The 22,917-nt window shown below is 56.1% G+C and overlaps 1 protein-coding gene across 3 annotated transcripts in view; it reads left to right on the forward strand.

Annotated features, from left to right (window-relative positions):
- Positions 1–22,917, forward strand: part of NTNG2 (netrin G2) — a 52,986-nt gene that overhangs the window by 11,162 nt on the left and 18,907 nt on the right. For all 3 annotated transcript variants that reach the window (XM_075519850.1, XM_075519848.1, XM_075519849.1), the window contains exon 3: positions 12,622–13,265. In XM_075519850.1, coding sequence (XP_075375965.1) covers positions 12,622–13,265 — 644 coding nt within the window. The remainder of the gene's footprint in view (positions 1–12,621; positions 13,266–22,917) is intronic.

A 22,917-nucleotide genomic window follows, 5' to 3' on the forward strand; every position in this document is an offset into this window, starting at 1 on the left:
CTTCGCCCCAGGCAGACGTGCCATCCCCTCCCATGCAGCACCCTAACCCTGCCCGCAGCCTCAGACGTGTCCCGTGAGGTCCCCGCAAGTCCCCCCACCTTTCAGGCAGGGTCGCCGGGCCCCACAGAGGGTGCGCGTTGCAGCGTTGGCCCCGCACCCGCCCTGCTCCGCTGCCCCGACCTGCGCTTGCTCCAGCTTTGGGCCGGTGCCTCCGTGCGTCTGCTCTGCGCTACGAGCGGGAGGGCTTAGGGAAACCTGCGGCTTTTGGCTCCATGAGGGTTTCTCCATTTGTCACCTGTCCCCGAGCAGGCTCCAGCCACGAGAGGGGACTGGCCGGGGCCGCTCTTCCAGGCGCTCAGTGGGTGCAGGCACGCAGCGATGCAGAGCCCCCAGGTTGGGTCTCATCCCAGCCGGCTCCCACCTCTTCCGCGTGCTCACATCTGTGCAGAAGCCACAAACGCAGCAGCCTCCCCTCCCCTCCCCGGAGCAAACGCCAGCGGGTGATTAGAGCAGCGCGGTGATGGGTGCCCGAGTGGGCAGCGGGGTCGCCCACCCATGAGTGCTGCCAGGCGGCTCCAGCGCCCACGTGCCCGTAGCCCAGGACCAGCACCCATTTTTGCCGCACGCTCCGGCGCGGGCAATGGGTCTCTGCTCCCCCGGAACCGAGCTCCACACGGATGCTGCCACCACCGTGTCCGGTCCTGCCCTCGGCACCTCCACGTCCCTTTTGGGGGAATATCCCAAAGGGAGAACCAGCACAGATTCAACTGGTTTTGACACCCAGCCAAAGGGTTTGCGAGCCCCCATCCCCTGGCCAAGTCGGCTGCTTCAGTTCCATGGTGCTGCCATTAAGGGGGTTTGGGGGAGCCCTCTAAAGGAGAGGATCGCGGTCCTGCCCTCGGGGACAGCCCCCCGCAGCAGCCAGGGCACGCTTCAGGCTGACCACAGCACCATCCCAGCCACCAACAGGCACCTGCTGAAACGTTACCCTTAAAATAGAGCATAAAGCAGCTAAATACTTTGCGTGCAACAGCAAAAGCAGAGTGCTTGATGCAGCAGTCACAGGAGCCCTGATCGGAGGGGGGGGGTGGGTGCAGGGGTATCCACCACCCAGCTGTGCTCCCCCCGAAAAGGCTTTGGGGGCCATCTGCACCTGCATTTGAGGGCCGCGGCAGCACCTCTGCTCCCTCCTCTTCCCCACCCCCAGCCTCCGCGTCCTGCCCTCCCCCATTCAAACTATCAGGGCCTCTCTTACAGAATAAAATATTAATAGCGGCGTAGCAAGCCTCTCTGCAAAGGCTGCACGTATTGAGCTTACAAGGCGCACAAGCTTTTAGAGAGCAGGACACTTTTCCTACTTCCTAAGCATTTTCTTAGTCCTGAATCAATAACGCACTCGGAGCCCAGCACACAGGTCGCTGCTGTTGTGCTCCTGCTGGTAGGGGCTGCGGACGTGGATATGTCTCTGTAGCAAGATGCAAGGGCTTAATAATCTGGCAGAGAAGGAATGGGGCAGGATCCAAGCAGCTTAATTTGTAGACAAGCTTCAGGGAAGCGCCCTGGGAAGAGCAAAGCTTGCAACTCCTGGGTACAGAAAGTCCAGGTTTGGAGACGAGCTGAAGAGCAGTCAATGGGATTAAACGGCTGCGTCTTTGAACGTGTGCCCACGGTTGCTGGCTGAGGGGTGTCTGGTTCATCAGCTTCTGATCTCGGGCTCTGGGTCACCCCATAATCCACAAACCTCCAAAAGGAGCGGTTGCGGGGGTGCAGCCCCGGCGGGGAGGTGGCTGCAGAGGTGAGGCCGGGGCACCAGGAGGGATGGGGTTAGAGCGGCTCACCGGGGGATTAGCAGTTCACAAAGAAAGAGCTGCTCAAAAATTATTCCGTGAGAGGCCAGGCTGCGGGCGATGCGTGTGTGTGCCCAGCACAGACGAGATTATCTGCTTAGGAGTGGAATTTTCCGGGCGGTGTTAACCCTTGCATCATCCACAGATGTCTTTTGGGACAAGGTGCCGGGCAGCGGATCCGGCAGCAGAAGCCGAGCTGCTGCCTGGCCACCCTGGGGCTTTGGAAATGGAAGTGCTGCCCCGAGGTCACCCCGCAAGCGGCGTCCTCAGGGCCATTCTTGGAGAGGTCACCTGTGGACAGCGCTGATTTCAGTCTGGAGGTTAAAATTCATCGTGTCGCCAGATTTTCTGACCGTTTCTGGCTTAGCCAGAGTGGGCACGAAGGGATTTGTGTCTGTGCGCGAGCGGTGCCGGCTGCATCGTGAGGGGGGACAGGTTGGTCCTTGTGTGTGCCGGGCTGTATCCCCCTCCAGAGCCTCCCTTTGCGGAGAGGAAGCTTCCTGCCTGGATGTCAGCCTCCTGCTGAGGTTGTATCATCTACGGTGCAAAGATCGGCTCAGACCCTTTTCATGGAGGCACTAAGCAGACTATGGGGAGAGTTTCAGAGACAGCATGGGGCGAGAGCGGAGATTTCCTTCACCCTCACATCAAGATTGGGTGAAGGAGCCGCTACTTGGCCCAGCTGCAGGTGCCGGGGGGAGCTCAGTCTTCGGAAAGGTGGAGCCCCCATCGCTCCTGGTGAAACCTGCTCTGAAATCCCTCCCGGCCTCAGTTTCCCCACCTGGAGATGGGACGTTGCACTGCTATCGCACGACCCTGTCTGGCGCTGTGATGTTTCTGGTGGAGAGAAGGGCACAGTGCTGAGCTAGGATGAAATACAAACGAGATGCTTCTCGAATTCAGAAGCAGGCTGGAGGGGGAAGGGGAAGAGCAGCCGTGAGTAGGGGTTGAATCTCTTCTCTGGCGGCGAGACGGGCCCAAGGGAGCCCGAGAGCCTTGAACAAGCGGCACGCTGTTCGGTGAATGAGTATCTGCTTCAGGCCAAAGGGAAGAGGCAAAAAGCAAAGCAAAATGTCTCGCTGAGCGCGTCCCGGCGTGTGCTCACTAAGAGCCGTGCCGCGAAGCCGGCGGTGCCGGTTTCTGCTGACTCACGCTCTCCCGAATCCCGCACGCAGGCAAAGCATGTCCTAACGCCCGTGCCGAGGGGTGACCTTGCGCTCGGACAACCTCCGATCCAGGAGGAGGGGGAAGGAAGCAGAGGAGCAATCAATCCCCCAAACCACGGCCGGGGGGGAGACAGAGGGAGTGACATTTGGCTGAGCCAGAATTAGCAGCAGATCTGTGGAGGGACCCCATTTCCACCCTATTAATAATTCATTCCAGCTCTGCCTTTACCTGCTCATAAACAGCAAACAGCTTGTTAGCGAGGATGGTTTTCTCCTCCTTTGCTGTCTCTGCCCTAATAAGAGCCCCTTGCAGATGTCGGGGGGAGGGAGGCAGCAAGGGAAGGGCACAGGAGCGAGCAAACCACCCCGCCAGCCTACCCTGAGCTTCCCTTCCCATCCCTTCCCTTCCCATCCCTTCCCTACCCTGTCCCCACAAGGCTCCCTGCCCCGGAGCCCGCTGCCTCCCAACCGGAGCTGAAGCTGCAAAATAATCCATCACCGAACCTTGGATGTCTTGCCAGAACCTGCCTACACGCACGGGCCGTTTAAAAACGTCTCTTTGGAGGGTTACCACGAAGAAGGGAGCAATGCGCAGGGGCTCTGCGTACGGCCTGGGGCCGTGCTTGCTTGCGGGATGTGCAGCTAAGGGGTTTGCTGGAGCATTCCCCGGCACCCAAGCGGCTCTCGGGCAGCAGCCGCGCAGGCGGCCCCTGGGAAAACCAGATCTTCTACCATACGTGGGAAATGAGAGCTTCTGGATTATCTAAAATATATATAACTTCACCAAAGTGGTATTTAAAAAAAAAAAGGAGAAAACACATCACCTTGAAGAAAGCTATTAAGATTTCATTTCGAAAAGGCACATTTTGCATTCAGAGCACCCCCAGCGTCTCGGCAGTCCCGTGCTGCGGCGCGCCGTCCCATCCAGGACCCCTCCCCGCACGCCAGCAGGCGTCCCAAAACGGCGCAGGCAAAGCTGTTCCCGAGACATCGGTCGGGCTCGAGTCACAGCCGTGCTGCGGGGAAAGCCCTCCTGGGGGACGGGGTAATTAATGCGAGAGGAGCGGACCCCGGCTCCCGGCGTCCCCCCGCGCTCCCCGGAGCGCCGAGCGAGCAGGGCGCTGACCTTCACCCGGGCTCACGGGAAAGGGCCGGTGCGGGGCTGTTTGGCTCGGGAGGGGCCTCGTATTTCTCCTCAATTATCCCCGTGCTCCCAGCCATCTCTGCCCGTGAGTTATGCCATTTGCCAGCTGTTGGAAATAATCGCTGTAAATTAATTACGGTTGTTTCACCCCTTTGATCCCTCCCAGCCCATGAATAGAGTGAAAATTAATTGTCGGAGAGTATTTCCAGTTCTCTGGGAGTCCCATCCTGGCCACTGGCAGGTTATGGTTTATGCCCTGAAGCATGAGATTTAATTACCCACAAATGTTATTTTTGATCATAAAATCACCTTGTCTTTTCATAAATCTAGATAGAGCAGTTGACCCCTCAGGTCAGAAGCAGCAAGAGTGAAAATACCCTGTAATGACGTTAGGACGAGCCCGTGTTTTCTCCCGGGTAAATGCAATTCTTTTTGGGAAAGAGCATCACGTCCTGGAGCGGTTATTGGAAAAAAAACCAAGGAAGTTTCCCGAAACGTGCATCGCTCAGTCTAGCCCTTGTCAAAAATTTGTATTGCAGAAAATAGATTTAACTGGGTATCAGTGCGGAGGATAAAGGCGGTTGTCACCAGAGCTGGGTTGGGGACGGCATCTTCCCCGCTCGGCGGGTTATTTCCCCATGCTGAACCGTGGTGCTGACAGGCACCGGAGCGAACCCGCAGCCCGGCCGGGCCGGGGCCGGGGACAGAGATCCCTGCGAAGCCCCAGCAGACCCCGGGAAGCCGTAGCAGGGGGTGGAGGCAAAGCGAAGCCCCGCGGCTCAATCCCGGTGTGAATCGGGGGAACTTGGCTGAGCGTAAAGCAGCAGGAAAGCAATCGCACCGAGACGATCGTTTCAGCTTTATCTTGCAGCCTTCTGAGCAAATAGATCCACCTTGGTGCTGGATGGGTAAAGGGAGAGGGAGAAAATAAAACTTAGGGGGGAACGTGTGCCAGAGCACTCGCAGGAGAGGCAGGGGTGGAGCGGGCTGGCCCCTGCTCCCCTCCGCAGGTTGGGGACCCCCGTCTCCCACGGCCATCAGTCCTCCCCATGACGGACAGGTTGTCCAGGGAAGGGGAGGCTGCAGGACACCCACGGCTCGGTGGCACCGGTCCACAGCGGGGACGTTAGCAGGGCAGGAGGGATCAGGTGCACGTGAGGATTTTGCCAATGTGGCTGTTTTGCAGGATCTGGAGGAAATTTGATACGAAGTTAAGGACTTCGTTGCTGTGCGAGGCGACGCGGGGACTTTGTGAACCTCATCAGCTAACCTTTAAGCAGAAAATCAAAGGCAGCGTCGTAGGTGCCCTGCGAGAAGCAGAAGGACCTTGGGATGCACCCGAGAGCTCCTTAAGCGTTGCAGCTGCATGGGGCGGGCGTTAAGGGGGGGATTGTCCCTTTCTGGGTGGAGGTGGAAGTTCAGACTGAGGTTTCCTCAGCCATGAGTGCTCCTGAGAAGGAGGGAAGGAGGTTTCTGTGCTGTCGCCTGCCCCACTGAAATTGCTCCAGCAACCGCCCGACTCACAGGCCAGCAGAACGCTGCTTCCGCGCAGGGATGTTTTTCCCCTGAATTACTTGTGCCACTCAGCAAAACTGGATGAAAACCTACAGATAAGAGCGGCGACACCATGCAAACCCTCCTCACCCACAGCCCCTCCACCTCCCGCAGCAGTGGCGGATGCCGGCAGAGGGACAGCCTTCGGCGGGCACCAGACCTTCTCCTGTCTGCTCCAGGAGCCTGGTCCTTAAGCAGATCTCTCATTTCGCAGTCTGCAGGAAGCTCCTCCTCATTTCAAGGGAGCCAGACCTGGCCCTCCTGGCTCTTTAGGCTGTGGAGGGGGAGAGTAAATGGCCCCCAGTCCCAGCCATCATCAGCGTTTGCAGGAGAGCCTGGAGACACCCAAGGTCTGAGAGCTCTCTGGTTCAGTTTGAGAGCCGGTTTGTCATGGTTTAACCCCAGCCGGCAGCTCAGCCCCCCCCAGCCGCTCGCTCACTCCCCCCCGGTGGGATGGGGGAGAGAATCGGAAGGGTAAAAGTGAGAAAACTCCTGGGTTGAGATAAAGACAGTTTAATAGGGAAAGCAAAAGCTGCGCACTCAAACAAAGCAAAGCAAGGCATTCCTTCACTCCTTCCCATGGGCAGGCAGGGGTTCAGCCATCTCCAGGAAAGCAGGGCTCCGTCACGCCTAACGGTGACTTGGGAAGACAAACGCCATCACTCCAAAAGTCCCCCCCTTCCCTCTTCTTCCCCCAGCTTTATATACAGAGCATGACGCCATAGGGTGTGGGATGTCCCTTTGGGCAGTTGGGGTCAGCTGTCCCGGTCGTGTCCCCTCCCAACTCCTTGTGCCCCCCCAGCCCACTCGCTGGTGGGGTGGGGTGAGTAGCAGAGAAGGCCTTGACTGTGTGTAAGCACTGCTCAGCAGTGACAAAAACATCCCTGGGTTATCAACACTATTTTCAGCACAAATCCAAAATATAGCCCCATACTAGCTACTATGAAGAAAATTATCTCTGCCCCAGCCAAAACCAGCACATAGTTCTCGGGGTAAAAACCTTCTGCAGAAGAAAGGACCCAAGAGAAGCCCCCCCAACAACATAGATCTTTGTGCCAAAGAAAAGCATTTAACTTTTTTTCCCCTTTGATAAAAATCTTCCTATAAAAAAGCAAGGATTCCCTCCCCCCCAACTAAAAAAAATAGAAAGTTTGGATTTCCAAAACTAGTCCAAGTTGATGAGACCTTGCCATTACTCTTATTAGGAAACTGTAGTTAAAAACAAGTTGATCCCAGGGTGACCTAGGTTTTAGCAGAAGCCTTGGCTTAAACAACACAACTTCATCAGGCAGAAGAGACCCCCGGAAGCAAAGCAATTCCAGGGGGGTCCCTGGCCAAGACACCGTTACACAAATCACACCGGGTTATGAGAGCTGTGATGACCATCCTTGGCTGAGCAGTACAAACTGTCACATCATCTACTTATTTTTCCTTGCTCAAATCTTGGGAGGTTTTTTCCTTTTAATATTATTATTATTATTTTTGTTATTTTTCTTCATTGTGCAGCTAGTGGTTGCAATTGCTTTCCAGCTTCCCTTTGGCATGGAGATCTAAAAGCTGCAGTTTTATTTCTGTGCAGCTTTCACCATTCACAACAGATGTCTAGTTTGTTTAAAATATTCAACAGCTTAATGATTAATCAAGTAATTTCACCTACAAAAATATATAATTTTATGCTATGAGGCTTAAAAATGGCATTATCTGCCAGGAAAAAAAAGCAAAACAACTTTGTGCGCTCATTAAGAGCCCTAGAAACCAGCTGGGCTTTGTAAAACCGGGGCCTTTTATTGCGGCTGTTTTCCCCCATTCCCTCCCTCCCCAGCAAGGTGTGGAGCAGCTTCGCTGCAGCATCCTGGGTTCCTGTCATCATGCCTTGTCAGAGCGATATCTCGGTTCTTACAAAAGCCTCCTCAAGGAGCAAGTCCCCGCTGTCACCTTCAGAAAGTCCCTTTTGCAGCATTTCTGCCCGGCACCGACCCCAGGCACCGAGAGGAGGCAGAACCCAAGGGCTGGGTCTGCAGTCACCAGGACTGGGACACATTTCCAGGCACATCACTCCCCACCAGGACACTTGCCCCATGGAGGCACAGTCTCGCTGCGATGACATTTGCTAGGACAACTTGTCCTCAACGAGGCTCTTGCAATTTGTCCCGTTGGGCTGAGCTGGGGCTAAGCAACGTTGTGGTGCTCTTTGGTGCACCCTCAAGAAATGAGCAACCAGAAGAGCATGCTGGAGAGCTGGAAACCTGCAAGGTCTAGTTGCTGTGAGGACACTCACGACTGATTTAATAGCATGAGACTCAAAGTGAACTGGTTTATTTTAAGCTCGCCGAGACCAAGTTTGCCTGGCTAATGCATTCTGACTTTTAGATTGAAGACGTAAATATCTTGAGACTTTGGACAGATTCTTTGGAGGACACACGGCTTGGAGGAGGAAATCAGATTCAAAAATAATACCTGGAAGTGTTTCAACAGTGCTATAACTGATCTTACCAGGACCAACAGAGCAGCCAAAGTATGGCCATCTGTTTCCGCTCCCCCCTGCCCTCCCGGCTGACTTCAAACCACCCCACCAGCAGAAAATGCATTGAGCATCCCATGGAGGAAGGACAATTCAATAAACCTAAAACCAAAAAGGAACACTTCATTTTAGCAGAGGAAGCCGTAGTGATGTGACTCACTCGGTGGCTTTTGAGGCTCTCCCCCACCTTTCAGCACTGTCACTTAGAGGTTATTTTTGCGTTTGCCCTGTTACAACCACGCAGCTCTCGAGCCATGTGCTGCTCCCGAGCATCAGAGTGGTTAAAGACGTCTTTGGGCTTGCTGCCTGCTGAGCTGAGCACGCTTACAGGTTGGGACGTGCAGGAGCCATCAGGGATTGTGCACCTCCATTCCCTGATCTCCGGGACGAGCATATGGGAGACAGGCAGAGTTTTGGCTCTGCTGCTTGCTGCTCTTGACCCGCCAGGTCCCCTGCCAGGGACATGCCTGGCCAGCTCTGTCCCTCCAGACAGGACGCTGGGAGGGGGATCACGCTTGTCAGACTCAGTTGCTTTCCTCACTGCTCCTGGGAAACCTGTCCCACCTCCCACCCTGGCCACCCTTGGCTGGTCTGGGTAATGTTTTCTTATTGTGGTTTGGTCACAGAGTCCTTCCCCTGTGTAGTTTGGCCACTGCTTAAGGAAGCCTCCAAAGAAAACCTTGACAGGAGCATCATCCCTAGCCCCAAAGGTGAAGCTGGCCAGCGTGGCCACACTGGGGACAGCTCTAGCAGCAAATACTCAGTGGAGATTCACCTTACACCAGCTCAAGGGCTTTGGCAGCCCCGATGGCTGCCGCACACAAGGAAAAGAAGCCACACGGCAAGAGTGCTCTTGCCAGGACGGCTCCGTGCACGCAGGCTCCTGCTCACACAGAGCTGGTCTGAGCAGCAAGGTGGGTTTATCGGGGAGTTTTGTGCTGCTGCCTCGAGCCAATTCCCCACCTGAGCCCACCGAGACGCTGCGCTGCTGCACCCTCCTTCAGACAAGAGGTGGAAACGGACCTCCGGGATGGTCTTTTCAGGACCGTCCTATTAAGCCATCTGTGTGACCACATTGGCAGTAGGACCATACTGCAACACAATATGTTGCCTCAGCACAGGAAACATACTCAGAGCCCCCAGCGCTTCAGCTGATGGGGATTTTTCTTCCTTCTCCATCAGCCACTGCTGTAAAGCTGCGCTAAGAGGCAGCTACATCCCCCAGCAGGAAGCTGTGTCTCATTAGCAGAGGTAAACAATTCCTCCGAACGTGACGAGTCAGGAGAGCATATTAAATATGTCAATATCTTGGGTTTTTTAATCCCCGCTCCAGAACAGCATGTCGCAGCAGGAGAGGACCCCCCAGCACGGCTCAGGGCCCTGCTGCACCCCGGCTGGCATCTCCCCTTGCTTGGGGCATCTCCCCCTCTTTAGGAGGGGAGTGGGGAGCTCCTGGGCAGGTGCCCTCACCCCTCGACCTGACCCACCCGAGCAAGCCTGAGCACTCCATTGATTTCCCTTGCTCAGCGGGCGCAGCTGCAAGCAAGTGAAAAATAATAAAACATTTGCTTTTAAAACATCCATCAAAGCATCCATTTAGTAGCCTCCCTGCTCCGGGGATGGGCACCGCACCGGAGCTCAGCAGCTCCGGCTGCAGCCCTTCCTCCCAGCACACGCGGAGATGGCAAAAGCCACACGTCGCTCGAGTTACGGCCGTAACAGGGGGAGCAAATCCCAGCAGGGCACTCGTGGCTTTACCGTCAGGCAGGTGCACGTCTGAGAGCAAGACAATGTTGAAAACAGTATGAGTTTTGCCCCGTTTTATCAACTGGCTTCTGCTGCTTTCCCTGGCAGCCTCGTGCACACGCACGACAAGGCATGCTTTATTTACAGGAGTCCCCTTTTCTCCCTAAGGCCGCCGCTGCATCCCCTGCAAAGGAGCCTGGTGCTCACGTACAGATCAGCTGCTCGCTATTTTGTCTTATCCCCGCTGCTGGCGGAGCAGCGTTCTGCCTTATTTACAGCATGCTACTCACACGCTGCTCAGGAGACAGAATTATTTATGTCCTCCTGAGCTTTTCTAGGCTCCTCGGCGCTGTGGCCTCCGCTCGCTGTGCAAACCGTTGCTCGCGTTCAGCGCGTGCCTCCGAGCTGCAGGGAGGCACCAAAGGCCCATTTTACAGACGCGGAGTGGAGAAGCTCTAAGTAGTTCCCAGGACTTTTGGTTGCCCAACTGGAGGTGGCAAAGCCCAGATTTTCCAAAGCACCTCACATTACACAGTTTTCCACATTGAAAGCACAGCCGCGCTTTGCACCGGAGAGCATCCATTTGTGCAAGCCAGATCCCCTCCTCTGCTTTACCCGGGGTATACGTGGGGCACCCTAAAAGCAGGTCACAAGCACTTGGGCTCCAACAGTTTCCCAGGTCAAAGCAAGCCTGTGGTGCAGGATCAGTCCCCAGTGCCACGGACACAGGAGCAGCCTCTTCCCACGCTCGCGGCAGGGCTCTCCCAGCCCTGGGACACAACCAGCCTGCGCAGACTCCAGCCCTGCCCCTCGTTTGACTGAGCCCTCAGGTACCAGCATCAGCTCCCTGCACGCCAGCACAGCCCCGCTGCTGCCCTGGGCAGGAGCACGCTGCTCCCCGCACGCAGCACCTTCCCACGGACTCCCGGCCACGCACAAAGCGTTCACAAACCAAACCGCAAAACCCGGCTCGGTCTTACCTTGCAAGTCCACTGCGCTCGGCAGGGCCAGACCTCGCACCCCGGCAGGGTCCTCGCCTCCAGCCATCAGCTCTGAGCAGCCCCAGCTGCTTTATCACCTCCTCCTCTGCCAGGTGGTTCTGCCTCCCTGACCAGGGTCCTGCCGATCCCTCTCCCTCCCCGATCCTCTGGATTTTGAGTCCGAGAGGGAAGTAAAGCGACAGCAACGAGATGCTTCATATGCAAAAAAGATTTGCAGCGTGTTGCAGAGGGTTTTTTGTGGATGGTACCCACTATAACACAGCCCCACGTCATCCCACTATAACACTGACCCACACGCTCCCGGAGGCAGGGGCTGCAGGGCAAGTAATGAAGGGCTTTAACACACATGTGGATGAGCAATAAAGCCATTGGCACAGCTAACCCTGATGCCCGCCTCCAAAACTTCAACGTCTGGTGCGTGACCTTGACAACATGTCCTTAGTGCGGTTCAGCACATGTGGGTGCGTGCACGTGTCCCTGCAAAACATGCAAGCTTGGCCGTACACTGTCACTTGTGTGCAAATGGGCCTTTTCTCCCATTGCCCAGGCCTGCAGGCAATGAGTAACGTGGCAGCGGACGTTGTCGTCTGGATGGGATGAGCCATCCTTCCCACCGTGGTCCCTGCGGGCGGGCGAGGACCATTGCACTGCAGCCGGGGAAGGCAGCACGGCTTGGGAAGCGCCCGTCCCCACGGGCAGGGGCACTGCCAGGCACAGCTACATAACTCGGTTTCTGCAAAGACAGACGTTAACTCACCTTCCCTTGTATTTGCCATGGGCTAAGGCAAACCTGGACAAGCAGCAAGTGGCTGGGGATGGTGTTTAGGCTGTGGGAGTCTCGGGTCCCTTCTGGGTGCTGGCAGGCAGGCAGAGAGAGCTGCCTGCCCCGTTCCCTTCCTGATCCCCTGCCAGCTCAGCCTCTGGTTAGTTTAGGTAGGCTGAACTGAGGAGTGACCAGCGACGGTCATCACCTTGGGCTGAGCGGGCGCACCCCAAGCATACCTGCTCTGCCTGTCCCCGAGGCCAGGGTGCTGTCCTGGGGACAGCGGAGACACTGGGAGCACAAATCTCTGCTCTCTCCACTACTGCCCAGTCCTCTCCCAGCTCAGACCTGGGGAAATCGGGTTTCCCTCCTCCAGCTGTGCTCAGAGGCGCTGGGGAGACGGTGCGTCCCCAGCCCATCTGGCATCAGGAGCCATCAGAGGCACGGATGTGCTTTGGGGATTTCAGCCATTCGGTTCTTGCAAGGGAGCAGGGGTGAACGCAGCTTTCCATAGGCTTGTAACTCGGCCAACCTTAAGCGAGGCTTCTCAGAGACCGTCTCAGGGAAAGCGCTTTCTATGAAAATTGCCCCCGTGCCAAATTGAAAGGCCCTTTCCCAAAGGGCCTTTCAAAGGAAACAGCTCAGCTGTTCTTATAGCAAAGGCAAAGCCATGTATTTCTGTCTTAAATTCATGCTCAGAAACAGCATCCTCCAGAGCCAGATGCCTGGCATACTCCAGTTCAGCCCAGCAGCTAACGTTTGACACAAGCAGCTAAAACCTGGGCCCAGTAACGGTGCGAGCTCGGCCGCGTGCCCGCGGTGCCCATGCGATGCCCAGGCGTTGCCTTTCTTCTCTTGTGACCGTTGTTGTTGTTCCAGGAGAACCCGTACCTGTGCAGCGACGAGTGCGACGCCTCCAACCCCGACCTGGCCCACCCGCCAAAACTCATGTTTGACAGCGAGGACGAAGGGCTGGCCACGTACTGGCAAAGCGTGACATGGCGCCGGTACCCAGAGCCGCTGCTGGCCAACATCACGCTGTCCTGGAACAAGAGCATCGAGCTGACGGACGACATCGTGATAACCTTCGAGTATGGCCGACCCACCATCATGATGCTGGAGAAGTCGCTGGACAACGGGAGGACTTGGCACCCGTACCAATATTACGCAGATGACTGCATGGAGGCCTTCAGCATGCCAGCACGGAGGGTCCGGGACCTCTCCACCACCAGTGCCAACAGGGTCCTCTGCACGGAGGAGTATTCCCGCTGGGCGGGCTCCAAAAAAGAGAAGACCGTCCGGTTCGAGGTGAGGGATCGCTTTGCCATCTTCGCTGGCCCCGACCTCAAGAACATGGACAACTTGTACACCCGGCTGGAGAGCGCCAAAGGGCTCAAGGACTTCTTCACCGTGACCGACCTGCGGATGAGATTGCTGAGACCGGCCCTGGGGGGCACCTACGTGCAGAGGGAGAACTTGTACAAGTACTTCTATGCCGTCTCCAACATTGAAGTCACTGGCAGGTAACGGCTGCTGTATTTCTTTGGGCGTCTCTTCTCGGAGGGATAGAAGAGGGTTACTGCTAGAAAACTAAGCCATCAGTGTTTCTGTTGACCGATAAGATTATCGGCGTTTCTCCCTCTGATACCCTCTCTCCCAAGGCAGGGCAGCATCGGTAGTAAAACAGATGTGTCCTTGCAGGGAATGGCTGGGGCACCTCCAAGGCTGGCATGGGAGTGTCTGAGAGAAGGGCTGCGTCCTCCCGGAGCCGGTGCGGGGGGAGCTGGGACACGGCTTGGACGGACAGTCAGGGTCTGAGTTCCCTCCGATACCCTGTCCCCGGCTGTGCAAACCCAGGCAGCCCCTGCCCAAAAATCTCCGGGGTGACACTAGTGGATCCGGGGGGGTGAGGAATGAGGCTCGCCTCGCCGAACTCCAGCTTGCTGCCGGTACAAGCAGGATGGCTCAGCCCGAGTCAGTCCTGCAGCCCCGCAGCGGCCCTGGCTCCGGCAGATGAAGTTTGGGGCGAGGGTAGCCCCCCGACAGATCTGGGGCAGGGGAAGGCAGGAAGGGGTTTGTTTCTCCTGGTTTTTGTTTTTCATTTCTCTGTACAATGCCGTATGTTACATTATGACATCAACCGAAAAAGCAAAGTAAGGTGGAAAAATGCCGAGATGGCTAATTTCCCATCCAGCTTGTGGATTCAGCTTGTGCGAGACTTACAGGCGAGAGGGGAATAATCTCCCCATCACCCACCCCGTGCTGACAAGAATCACCACAGCGACAGAGGAGCCGTTTGTAGTGGTTCCAAACTGTTTGCTTCTGAGGCTTGCAAGCAAAAATGTTTTGCAGGTGCCACCAAGGCTGGCTTTGAATGTGCTCCAAGGGGAAGGAAGCTGCAGCGAGGGACGGGAGAGCCCTTTGCTCCCGCGGGGGGAGGCAGGAGGCAGCGGTGAGGGCAGCAGCAGGCAGAGGGGCTTGTTCTCTCTCGCAGCACGGTTGCCTGTGTGGGATGAGCAGCCGTGGCTCTCGGCTCGGCTGGCGGCACGTCGGTGGGCCCGCCACCGGGATGGCTCGGAGAAGAGCCCCGGGGAGCTCAGGCGCACGGGCAGAGGCGCGGGAGAGCACCGCCGCACGCTTCCGCAAGCGCCCGGGTTTCGGTGCGGTGTGCCTCTGTATGCATAAGGGCAGAGAGACATTTTACACCTGCCCGTAAGAAGTATTGCCAGGCGTACTAAATATCCCCGGTCCTCAGAACAGCTCAGGATGGGGCACAATAGCAAAGCAAAGAGGGTGAAAGGAAAGCAGGCAAAGGCGAGAGGCAAGGCCAGCGCGTTGCCTTCCCCTCCGCAGCCAGTCCTGCCCCCGGCTCGCTCTGCCGCGGCCCCGCTCCCCCCAGGCAGCCGAGCTGCCCGCGGGGACGCTCGGTGTTACCGACAGCGGTGGCAGAGCCACAGGGATGAATTCCCAGCCAAAGCCCACACTGACCGGGGCGGCTGGCGGGAAGGGTTGGAGCTGGTGTATCAATTTATCCGGGCTGGTTAGGCTCTGTAACAGGGACGCAGAGTTTTCAGCTGAGAAAGTGGTAAATTAGGATTAAATATTTGATGCCCTTGCGCAATGACCTTTGGCTCCCAAGCACGGAGATGACTGTGCAGGTAACCAAGGGCTTGTTACTGCACCTACAGCACCTTTGGGATACTTGATGCTTTAAGATACACGTTAAAATACTCTCAGTGTCCTATGAATGCCTTCCTCCCCAGAGGCCGTCACCTTTTCTGCCTGCCTTGTGCAAGATACGTCACTTCAGTACTTAACTTCTGGCTCTGCTGGTGGGATTCTCCACAAACCAGCACCTTGCTAGTTGTCGGCTGTCTTCCTCCCCCCACCAGTCCCCCAGCACGTTTTGAACGCGCTGTCCAAATTTAATACCATTTAATAGCAGCGGAGATTGCTTCAAGAGATAAAACCCCTACGAACTTTGTGAAAAGAACATCAACATCCAGTTGATGTTCACTTTGTGCCCAGCTAGGGCAGGGCAGGAAAGCCCCTTCGAACACCCCAGGGAGAGGGGGGGCACAACCTCTATGAGACATCTGAGAGTCCACAGCTGCCCGCACCCCGAGGACAGCGCTGGCGAGGGAGGGACAGGCTGCGAACGCCCAGTGGAAGCTGCAATGCTGCTTTTTTTTTGCTGGGGCAGGAACGAGAAGGGTTGGAGTTTGTTGGCTAATTCCTGGTGGCCTCCCCCCGGAGCTGGCACGCTGCCCGCGTGGACGGCTGCCTGCGTGGACGGCTGCCTGCGTGGATGGCTGCCTGCGTGGACGGCTGCCCGCGTGGACGGCTGCCTGCGTGGATGGCTGCCTGCATGGACGGCTGCCCGCGTGGACGGCTGCCTGCGTGGATGGCTGCCTGCGTGGACGGCTGCCCGCGTGGACGGCTGCCCACGGCTGCTGCAGAGCAGTGGCTCCTGCTCGCCTCCACTTCCCTCTTGGCTCCGCACACTGTGAGCTGCCTGACAGTGACTCTTCCAATGCGGCAGGGAGGAGAGGGCTTTTCCTTGGCCGAGGACAAAGAAAACTCTGAAATCTGCTTTTTCTGGCCCAAACTCCAAGTCCTGAGCTACAGCAAGACCTAGCTTTGCTTTGCTCCAGCTCTCCCCAGCTGTCCCCACTTGCTGGGCTGGTCCCCAGGAGAAGGGAACACTCATCCTGGGCAGGGAAGAAGTTGATGCCTGTCCTGGGCTGAGTCTTCCAGCTCCGATGGGCGCAGGGCAGGCCAGGACGACCGGCTGAGGAGCTGTGGATAAGTGGTGTATAAGGTGGAGAAGCTTCATGTGAATTAACTGACCTCCTGTGATTATTCTGGTCCCAGCAAGCAGGTTTTTTCACTGGAAAGCAATCTAATTCCAGCTGTAAGCAAAGCCAGTTACAGTGCAGGGACTAAAACCAAATTAAATCTTGTGTATGGCTCAACAAGGGGTGGGTTATTGAGAGGAAGAGAGGAGAAATCAATGCGAGCCTGACAGGAGCGCTGCGCCGGGAAGGGGGAGGCAGGGCGGGCAGGGCTGGGGATGGACCCATGCCATGGAACAGGAGGAAAGTGCCTAGATAAAATGGGGGGGTGTTAGGGAGTCACTACAGGGGTCATGGAAATGAGAGGGAAGATAATTATGAAGACGTGAAGGCTCAAAGGCAAAAATCAGCCAGAAAATCCCACCAGGACAGCAGAGGAGCCGGTGACTTAGAGACGTGAACAGCCCCAGGAGGACAGAAGAGCGGTGCCCGGCTGCAGTGCGTGCCATCAGAGGAGCGGTGCGTGCCATCAGAGGAGCCTGTACGGCACCAGGATTTTGGCAGGCAGCTGGCAGTGCCCACAGGACGATGAGACACATGGCAGCTCGCTTCCAGTTGATGCTCACGGTCAAGGGAAGAGCAAAACGCTTTGCCCTCAGAGCAGACCGCGGGCCTGGGTGGTTTCTCATGTTGCAGCCTTAGCTGGTGGGTTCAGAGAGGTTTCACTGATGCCCTTGGCCTGTGTGCTCCTGGTCCCCCATCCAAGCACACCCCGTCCTTCACCCCTCTGCTTCCCACCACGGAAAACCCCTCACCGCGATCTCCCAGAGCTTTTGGAAAAAGCAGAAAGAGACGGAGCAAAGGGCATGGGGAGAAGGGGAAGGAGTTTGCTGCCTTCTCTCCTCCTGTGGGCCGGATGGACGGGGGAGTCAAGAGTTTGTCAGGATCTCCAGCGGGTCTGGTGAATCCTGAGGGTCACTGCTCTCTTCCTGGGTGTTGGTGCAATGGGCTGGTGCTTCAGGGCCTCCTCTGCCTCCTCCATCTGCATGTCCTCCTCCCACAACCTCAGCCAGGTCCATTTCTCCGTTCATGGCTCACAGTTTATTTTTGCTCTCTTTCTTCTTGGTATCTTTTTCTTTTCTTTTATTTTTTTCTTCTTCCATCCTGTCCCTATTGATCTGCAGAGTAACTGGAGATGCAGAGGAGTCAAGACAGGAATAGACACGAGCAAGCCCTTGGCCTGGGTGCTTGTGTGTGTGCCAGGCAGGGTGGGGAAGGGAAGCGGAAAGACTTTTCCCCGCAGGTCTCTGTTCACCACTTAGTTTTCTCGTCGGTGCAGCAATGAGCTCGGTCATCTTCTCAGGAATGGGTGAATGAGTTTTTCCTGGCTGCCAGGACTGATGGCCGGCGCGATGAAAGCTGCCGATTCTCTTTCCATTACACACCGTGTCTCTTTGGAGTAATTTTTTCCCCTTCATAACGTCAGTCACCGCAGTGCTCAGCAGGGCACGCTCCATCACGGAGACATTAATAAGCCATAATTGAAGTTAATGTGCCATGGCCAGGACATGTGGATCCAGTTAGGAGAAATCAGATTGAGCAGAAGTGAATCAATTTTAGGCCGATCATTAAGATTTCTCTCCTTCGTCCTCCCCTGCCCCAGTGCACGCTCTGTCTGTCTGTCCATCCTGCCGGTGATGAGCAGTCCCCGGAGGAAGGCAGGAGGAGGGAGCGTTACTCATCACTGAGCAGCTCCATGTAAGCCTCATCCCGGGCTTTGCTCAGGCCAAAGAGGCACCAACAAGAAGATGAGGTTTCCAGTTTTGCAACAGCATTTCCTTTCCTCTCTTCACCAGTTGCCTTCCGGAGGGTTTCCTTGGCTTCTCTTTTGCTTACACAAAAGAATTGAAAGGAAAGGCCCTCTATGTTCCCCTGTTTTGGTCCCTGCCTTCCCCTTGTGCAGTTCTCAGTGCCATGCCTAGATGCTCTCCGGGAGGCTTTGCTCTCTGCATGACTTGGAGTGGTGAGTTTGTGCTAGCGGAGCAGAACAAATTCACCCAGCCTGTTATCCTGATGCCAGCAGACAGGATCAGGCACTCCAGACCTGGAGGATCAAGGCCATCCCCCAGAGCACCTCCTCAAATAAATCAGGCTGGTTAATCGTCAGTGGTACCCACACGCAGGGATACTCTTTTCTGCCTTCTTGGTGACTCTCAAGATGCAGGGATGCTCGATGCTGTATTGCTGTTAAAGATGAAGCAGCTCCTGCTCAGCCTGGAGGCTGCCTCCTGCTTCTGTCGGAGGACGGCAGTGACGGCACCTCAGCACGCTTCCCCGGCAGTTGTAGCTCAGCTCGAACTGGGGGTGCCAGTGCAAAGCGTGTCCCGCCTGCCCCAGGCTGCTTTGCCCTGCTTGGACATTCCTCCTTCTGGCTCTGTTGGTGAGGTTGTTGGAGAGCCTCCTGCCAATCTTGACTTCTCCAACAAAGCGGTCTCTAAAAGGGAGGAAAGAAGCAGGTTTGGTCCGTGGAACCGTCTCTTGTTGAGGGTCTTAGATTTTGTGTAATGACCGATCCCCCCGTTGAGCACCTTTCCCTGAGGAGCAGGGTGGGACCTGCCGGCTGCACCACCGCTGCTTCGCAAAGGGGGACAGGCAGGGACCTGGGGTAAATGATCTGTGAGAGCGTGGGCTTCCCCAGCTGAGCTTGCCCAGCCCCAGTGCCGGCGCGTTACCTCCAGAATAGCCACGGGCTCACCCGAACATCTCCCAAGAACTAGCCCAACGCCCCTGCAGCCCGTGGCCAGCCTCCGCCCGTGCTCAGCAGCTTTGGGAAGACCATGACAACCAGGGCGAGCACCGCCTGCGCCTGGCCCCGCTCCTTCCCCCGCAGCTCCTGGCAGCCAGACTTCGGGTCCCAGGAGGTAACAGCATCCTCGTGTCAAGGACGGCCAAGTCTGCGCCAATCGTGCGCCGCGTTCCTCGGCCCGTCCTCGCCTCCGTGCTGGGCAGCCCCCGAGAGCTGGATGGCTGAATTTCCCTGGCATTCCTCCAGGCTGGAATTAGCTTGAGTTCAAGCAAAATCTTGCTCTTGGTCATATAGTTAAATTAAGTTAACGCGCAGCAACTGTTTGCTTGGCTTTCCTTGAGTCTCATAAAGGTTTTTACTCCCACTGCAGCAAGATGGAGGGGAAACTTGCTGAGCGGGAGGGAGGGAGTTAGCGAGAAACCTGGAGAGCTCCTCCTTCCCCCAGACACTCGTGACACTTTGTCAATAGCCGGAGACAGATGCCCAAGGTCCTATTACCTGCTCCTGGCTTCAGTTTGTGAAGGTTTTTATTTCCCCTCCGATTTTGTTGCCGAGTTGCGTCCGGCCCTGAGCGGATAATAGAATTTCATCGATAGACTGAGAAGGTGATGTATGTTAAAGCACTTAATATAAAGAGACTTCTATAGGAGCCCAAATTCAATTTGGCCAATGAACTCAATTGCCGGCATTATTGCATTCCAGGAGAAAGACCAAGAGCATTTATACACATTACTCTGCAAATATTTATGTTCACGTATCCGTGTGATGTCCTCTTCACCCTTCCTCCCTTCTGTTGCCAGACCCCCTAATGGGGAAGTTTGGTTTCGTGTTTGCTTTTTAAGACAGCTTTGAATGTAAATAATGTTCCACCAGTCAGCAGGATCTTGACAGCTGGTGAGTGTCAACTTATTTAAAATAAATAGCTTCTCGAATGGGAACAGCCAGCTAGCGTGCTTTCCACTTTGGCATCTTTTAAATTGTCTCCTCTTTGTAACCCAAACCTCAAATTATTTCGAAGGGCAGCAAGGAGGGTTCCTCCGCTCCGGGAGGACTCATCCGTCCCTACCACACAACCAAAAGTGAAAACCCACAAGGAAAAAACCACACTCACAACATGTCCCTCTGACCTAACCCGGGGGGGGGGGGGTGTGTGTTCAGTTTTTTGGCTCTGCAAAAAGCAGTGAAACCCAGAAGCCTCTCTCCCTGGTTCGAGCGGAAAAAACCAACGCATTAAAATGGCTTTTCCTCCCCCTTCAGCCCCTGGACCGCAGGCTCAGTTACACTCCCAGCCCTGCTCCTGGGATGAATGAGCTGCCAACGCCTTCTTCAGCCCTTTCAGCCCTGCTCTGGTCACTGGCAATAGCGAACCTCTGCCGGAGCGATCTCCCAGCAAGGCAAACCCTAATATAACTGCTCTCCACAAAGGGATGGTGCTTTTTCCATGGCCCAGCCATTAGAAGCTATTTTTACCTGCTTCTGCACGCACAGATGGGCCAGAAACAATCCAAGCTCAGCGCCTGTTATGCTTTGCCCAAAATATTTGCTCCCTGCTTTTGCTGAGCTGCCAAAACAGTTGCAAAGGAGCAGGTAAAAAGTGGGTAAGCCGTGGCCAGGCAGCTGCCGGAGCATGCTGCGAGCAACGGCTGGGGATGACAATAGAGAGATGGAGAAGAGTTATTCATGTTTCCCCGAGAGCCGAGATCAGTTGAAACATCGTTTTCCTCGGGGACAGAGAGGAAAGAGCTCCCTTCAAACACATCGTCCCATGGGACTCATTAAAGGCTCATCAATTACAGTGAGAGCAAACAATTCAGGGGAAAGCTATCATAAGCCTTCCTTTGGATGGCAGTCATTAGCAGCGCTCCGCTGTGCGCTGCCTCTCCCCAGCACCAGCTCGGGCAATCGGAAAGGGAGCAGGGGGGCACCACTGCCAAGGCAGCGATGGGGGGGGAAAGCAGGAGCCCGGTGGCCCCACGCCAGCAGGAGGGGACCAGGGCTTCACAGCATCCCTGGGGCCATGCTGGGGCTGAGCACGGGGTGGAGATGAGGCCACAGGCTGGACTGCGAGGAGACTTGGAAGGGAGGTGGTGGCCCACTGGAGTGGACTTCTGTTGCCCCGTGTCTTTTTTAAGGAGCTCGGGGCAAGGCAGGATTGGGCCGTGGTGGGAGCTGGCTGAGAGGTGTATGGGGACAGAGCAGCTCTCTGGGTCTCCACCCAGCGAGCGGTTCCTCCAGCCCTACCCAACACAGCAGCGGGGCCACGGCGTCAGGCCTGAACGGGGGGTGCCAGCACCCCAAGGTCTGTGTGGCTCAGCCCCACAGGGAGGGAGAGGGATGAAGAGATGCTCTTCGCCTTTCTGCGCCGTACTTCCCCGCTCTGCAAGTGGGGCTAGGGACAGAAAGGAGGTTGTAAAACACGTAAGGATCCTTGGAAGGAAAGCAAAGGGGTGGGACGGCTTTTTAAAATTATTTCAAAAGTCATTATTAATGAAAGCTCAGGGACAGGGGCTGCTTTCCCACTCCCCGTGCTGCAGGTTGGCGGCACTCACCCCAGCTGCACCCCCTTTCAAAGCCTGCGCACAGGCATCTCCTTCCCTCGCACGCAGGCTTGGCACCAGACGCCTCTCCAACCGCTCGCTGCTGTGACCTCCAGGATGCTGACTTGGAGAAATGCAGGGATGGCAAACTGTTCTTTATGGCTGTAAAAAAAAAAGAAAAAGGAAAAAAAAAAAAAAAAAAGGACACTTTCCTGTAAACTTTCCTTGGCGCTCCAAGCTCCATGATGTTCCCTGGTGGAGGCATTGGCAGCGTCAGACCACACTGCACCACTCTGAGGGCAGGCAGCACTGAACGACCTGCACTAAAATAAACTCATAAATACCCCGTCGTGCAAACTATAATGCATTGGGCCAGTCATTGCTCCAGCAACTTTTGCCGAGGAACAGTGCGAGCCAGTTTCTGTTTAATGCAAAACGCAGTTGTGTGCACCCGCTAACAGCCCAGTGCAGGACCCGGGTGTCCCCGGGCCGTGGAGGGTGCCCGTGGGTGCTGTAGCTCCTGCTGGGTGTGTGCTGGGGCTGCTCTCCTCCAGGCTGTGCCCCACCACGGCTGCATCCTACGTGGGCTCTGAATGCTCACCGACAAACGGTGTCGTCACCGCTAGCCTTGACCCATGAGCTAGAGACCAGAAACACTCCCAGCTCTTCGGATCACCTCCGGAGCCAAAGAGACCATATTGCAACCAGCCCTTTGCTGGAGCGGCCCCGGGAGTGGAGCGGGGCCAAAGCTGCCTTCTGCAGGACACGGCGCAGGTGTCTGCCCCACTGCTGCTATTTAAGCCTCATTGCTAAGTAGCTCCTAACCTTTCCCTTCATCCTCTCTTTCCTGCGATGGCTGGCCGCCCGAGGAAGATGAGCGGAGGCAAGCAGGACTAGCAGCTCCCACCCAGGGGACCGGGCTAATGTCATTTACTCCAGTCTCCACCAGCTGGATCTTGGCTGGGGAAAGACGTTGTGCACAGACCGTCGGCGAGCTCACGTGCTTGGGCTGCAGGCCCAGAGGAGGAGGCAGAGAAGCCTGAAGAAGGGGTTAAAGCCGAGCTGCCGAGCACGAGCAGCAGGGAGGCCCGGATGCAGAAACCTTCACACAAAATGGGGTTGGCAGTCGGGGCTGGCTGAAGGCGCTTGGCTGTTCGCTATTAAATAATGCAGCCTGATTGATTGGGCTGAAAAGTGCTGTGTTGCGGGGTCAGCTTGCTGGGGTTATAGTTCTCTGCTTAGATTGATGATCCTCAAAGGTCGAATTCAGAAAGCAATTCCCCGGTAAAATTGATCCTTTGGATAACAAAACTTTTGCACGGTGACTGAAGGGCCAGACAGTGAGAAATCTAAGTGACCCGGGCGCAGGCAGGCAGGGTGACTGGCTGCCTCTGCTTTCTCTTTATTTAATTTTCCTTGTTTACACTGATTAGGAAGCGAGGGTCTTCTCTGGGAAGAGCAGTGCTCCATCACCCATACATGCAGTGGCTGGGGGACATCCATGAGCACGCGTGTCCCCGTCCCGCTGGCAGGGGAG

The sequence above is a fragment of the Mycteria americana genome, chromosome 17 (assembly GCF_035582795.1).
Source record: "Mycteria americana isolate JAX WOST 10 ecotype Jacksonville Zoo and Gardens chromosome 17, USCA_MyAme_1.0, whole genome shotgun sequence".
Taxonomy (NCBI): Eukaryota; Metazoa; Chordata; class Aves; order Ciconiiformes; family Ciconiidae; genus Mycteria; species Mycteria americana.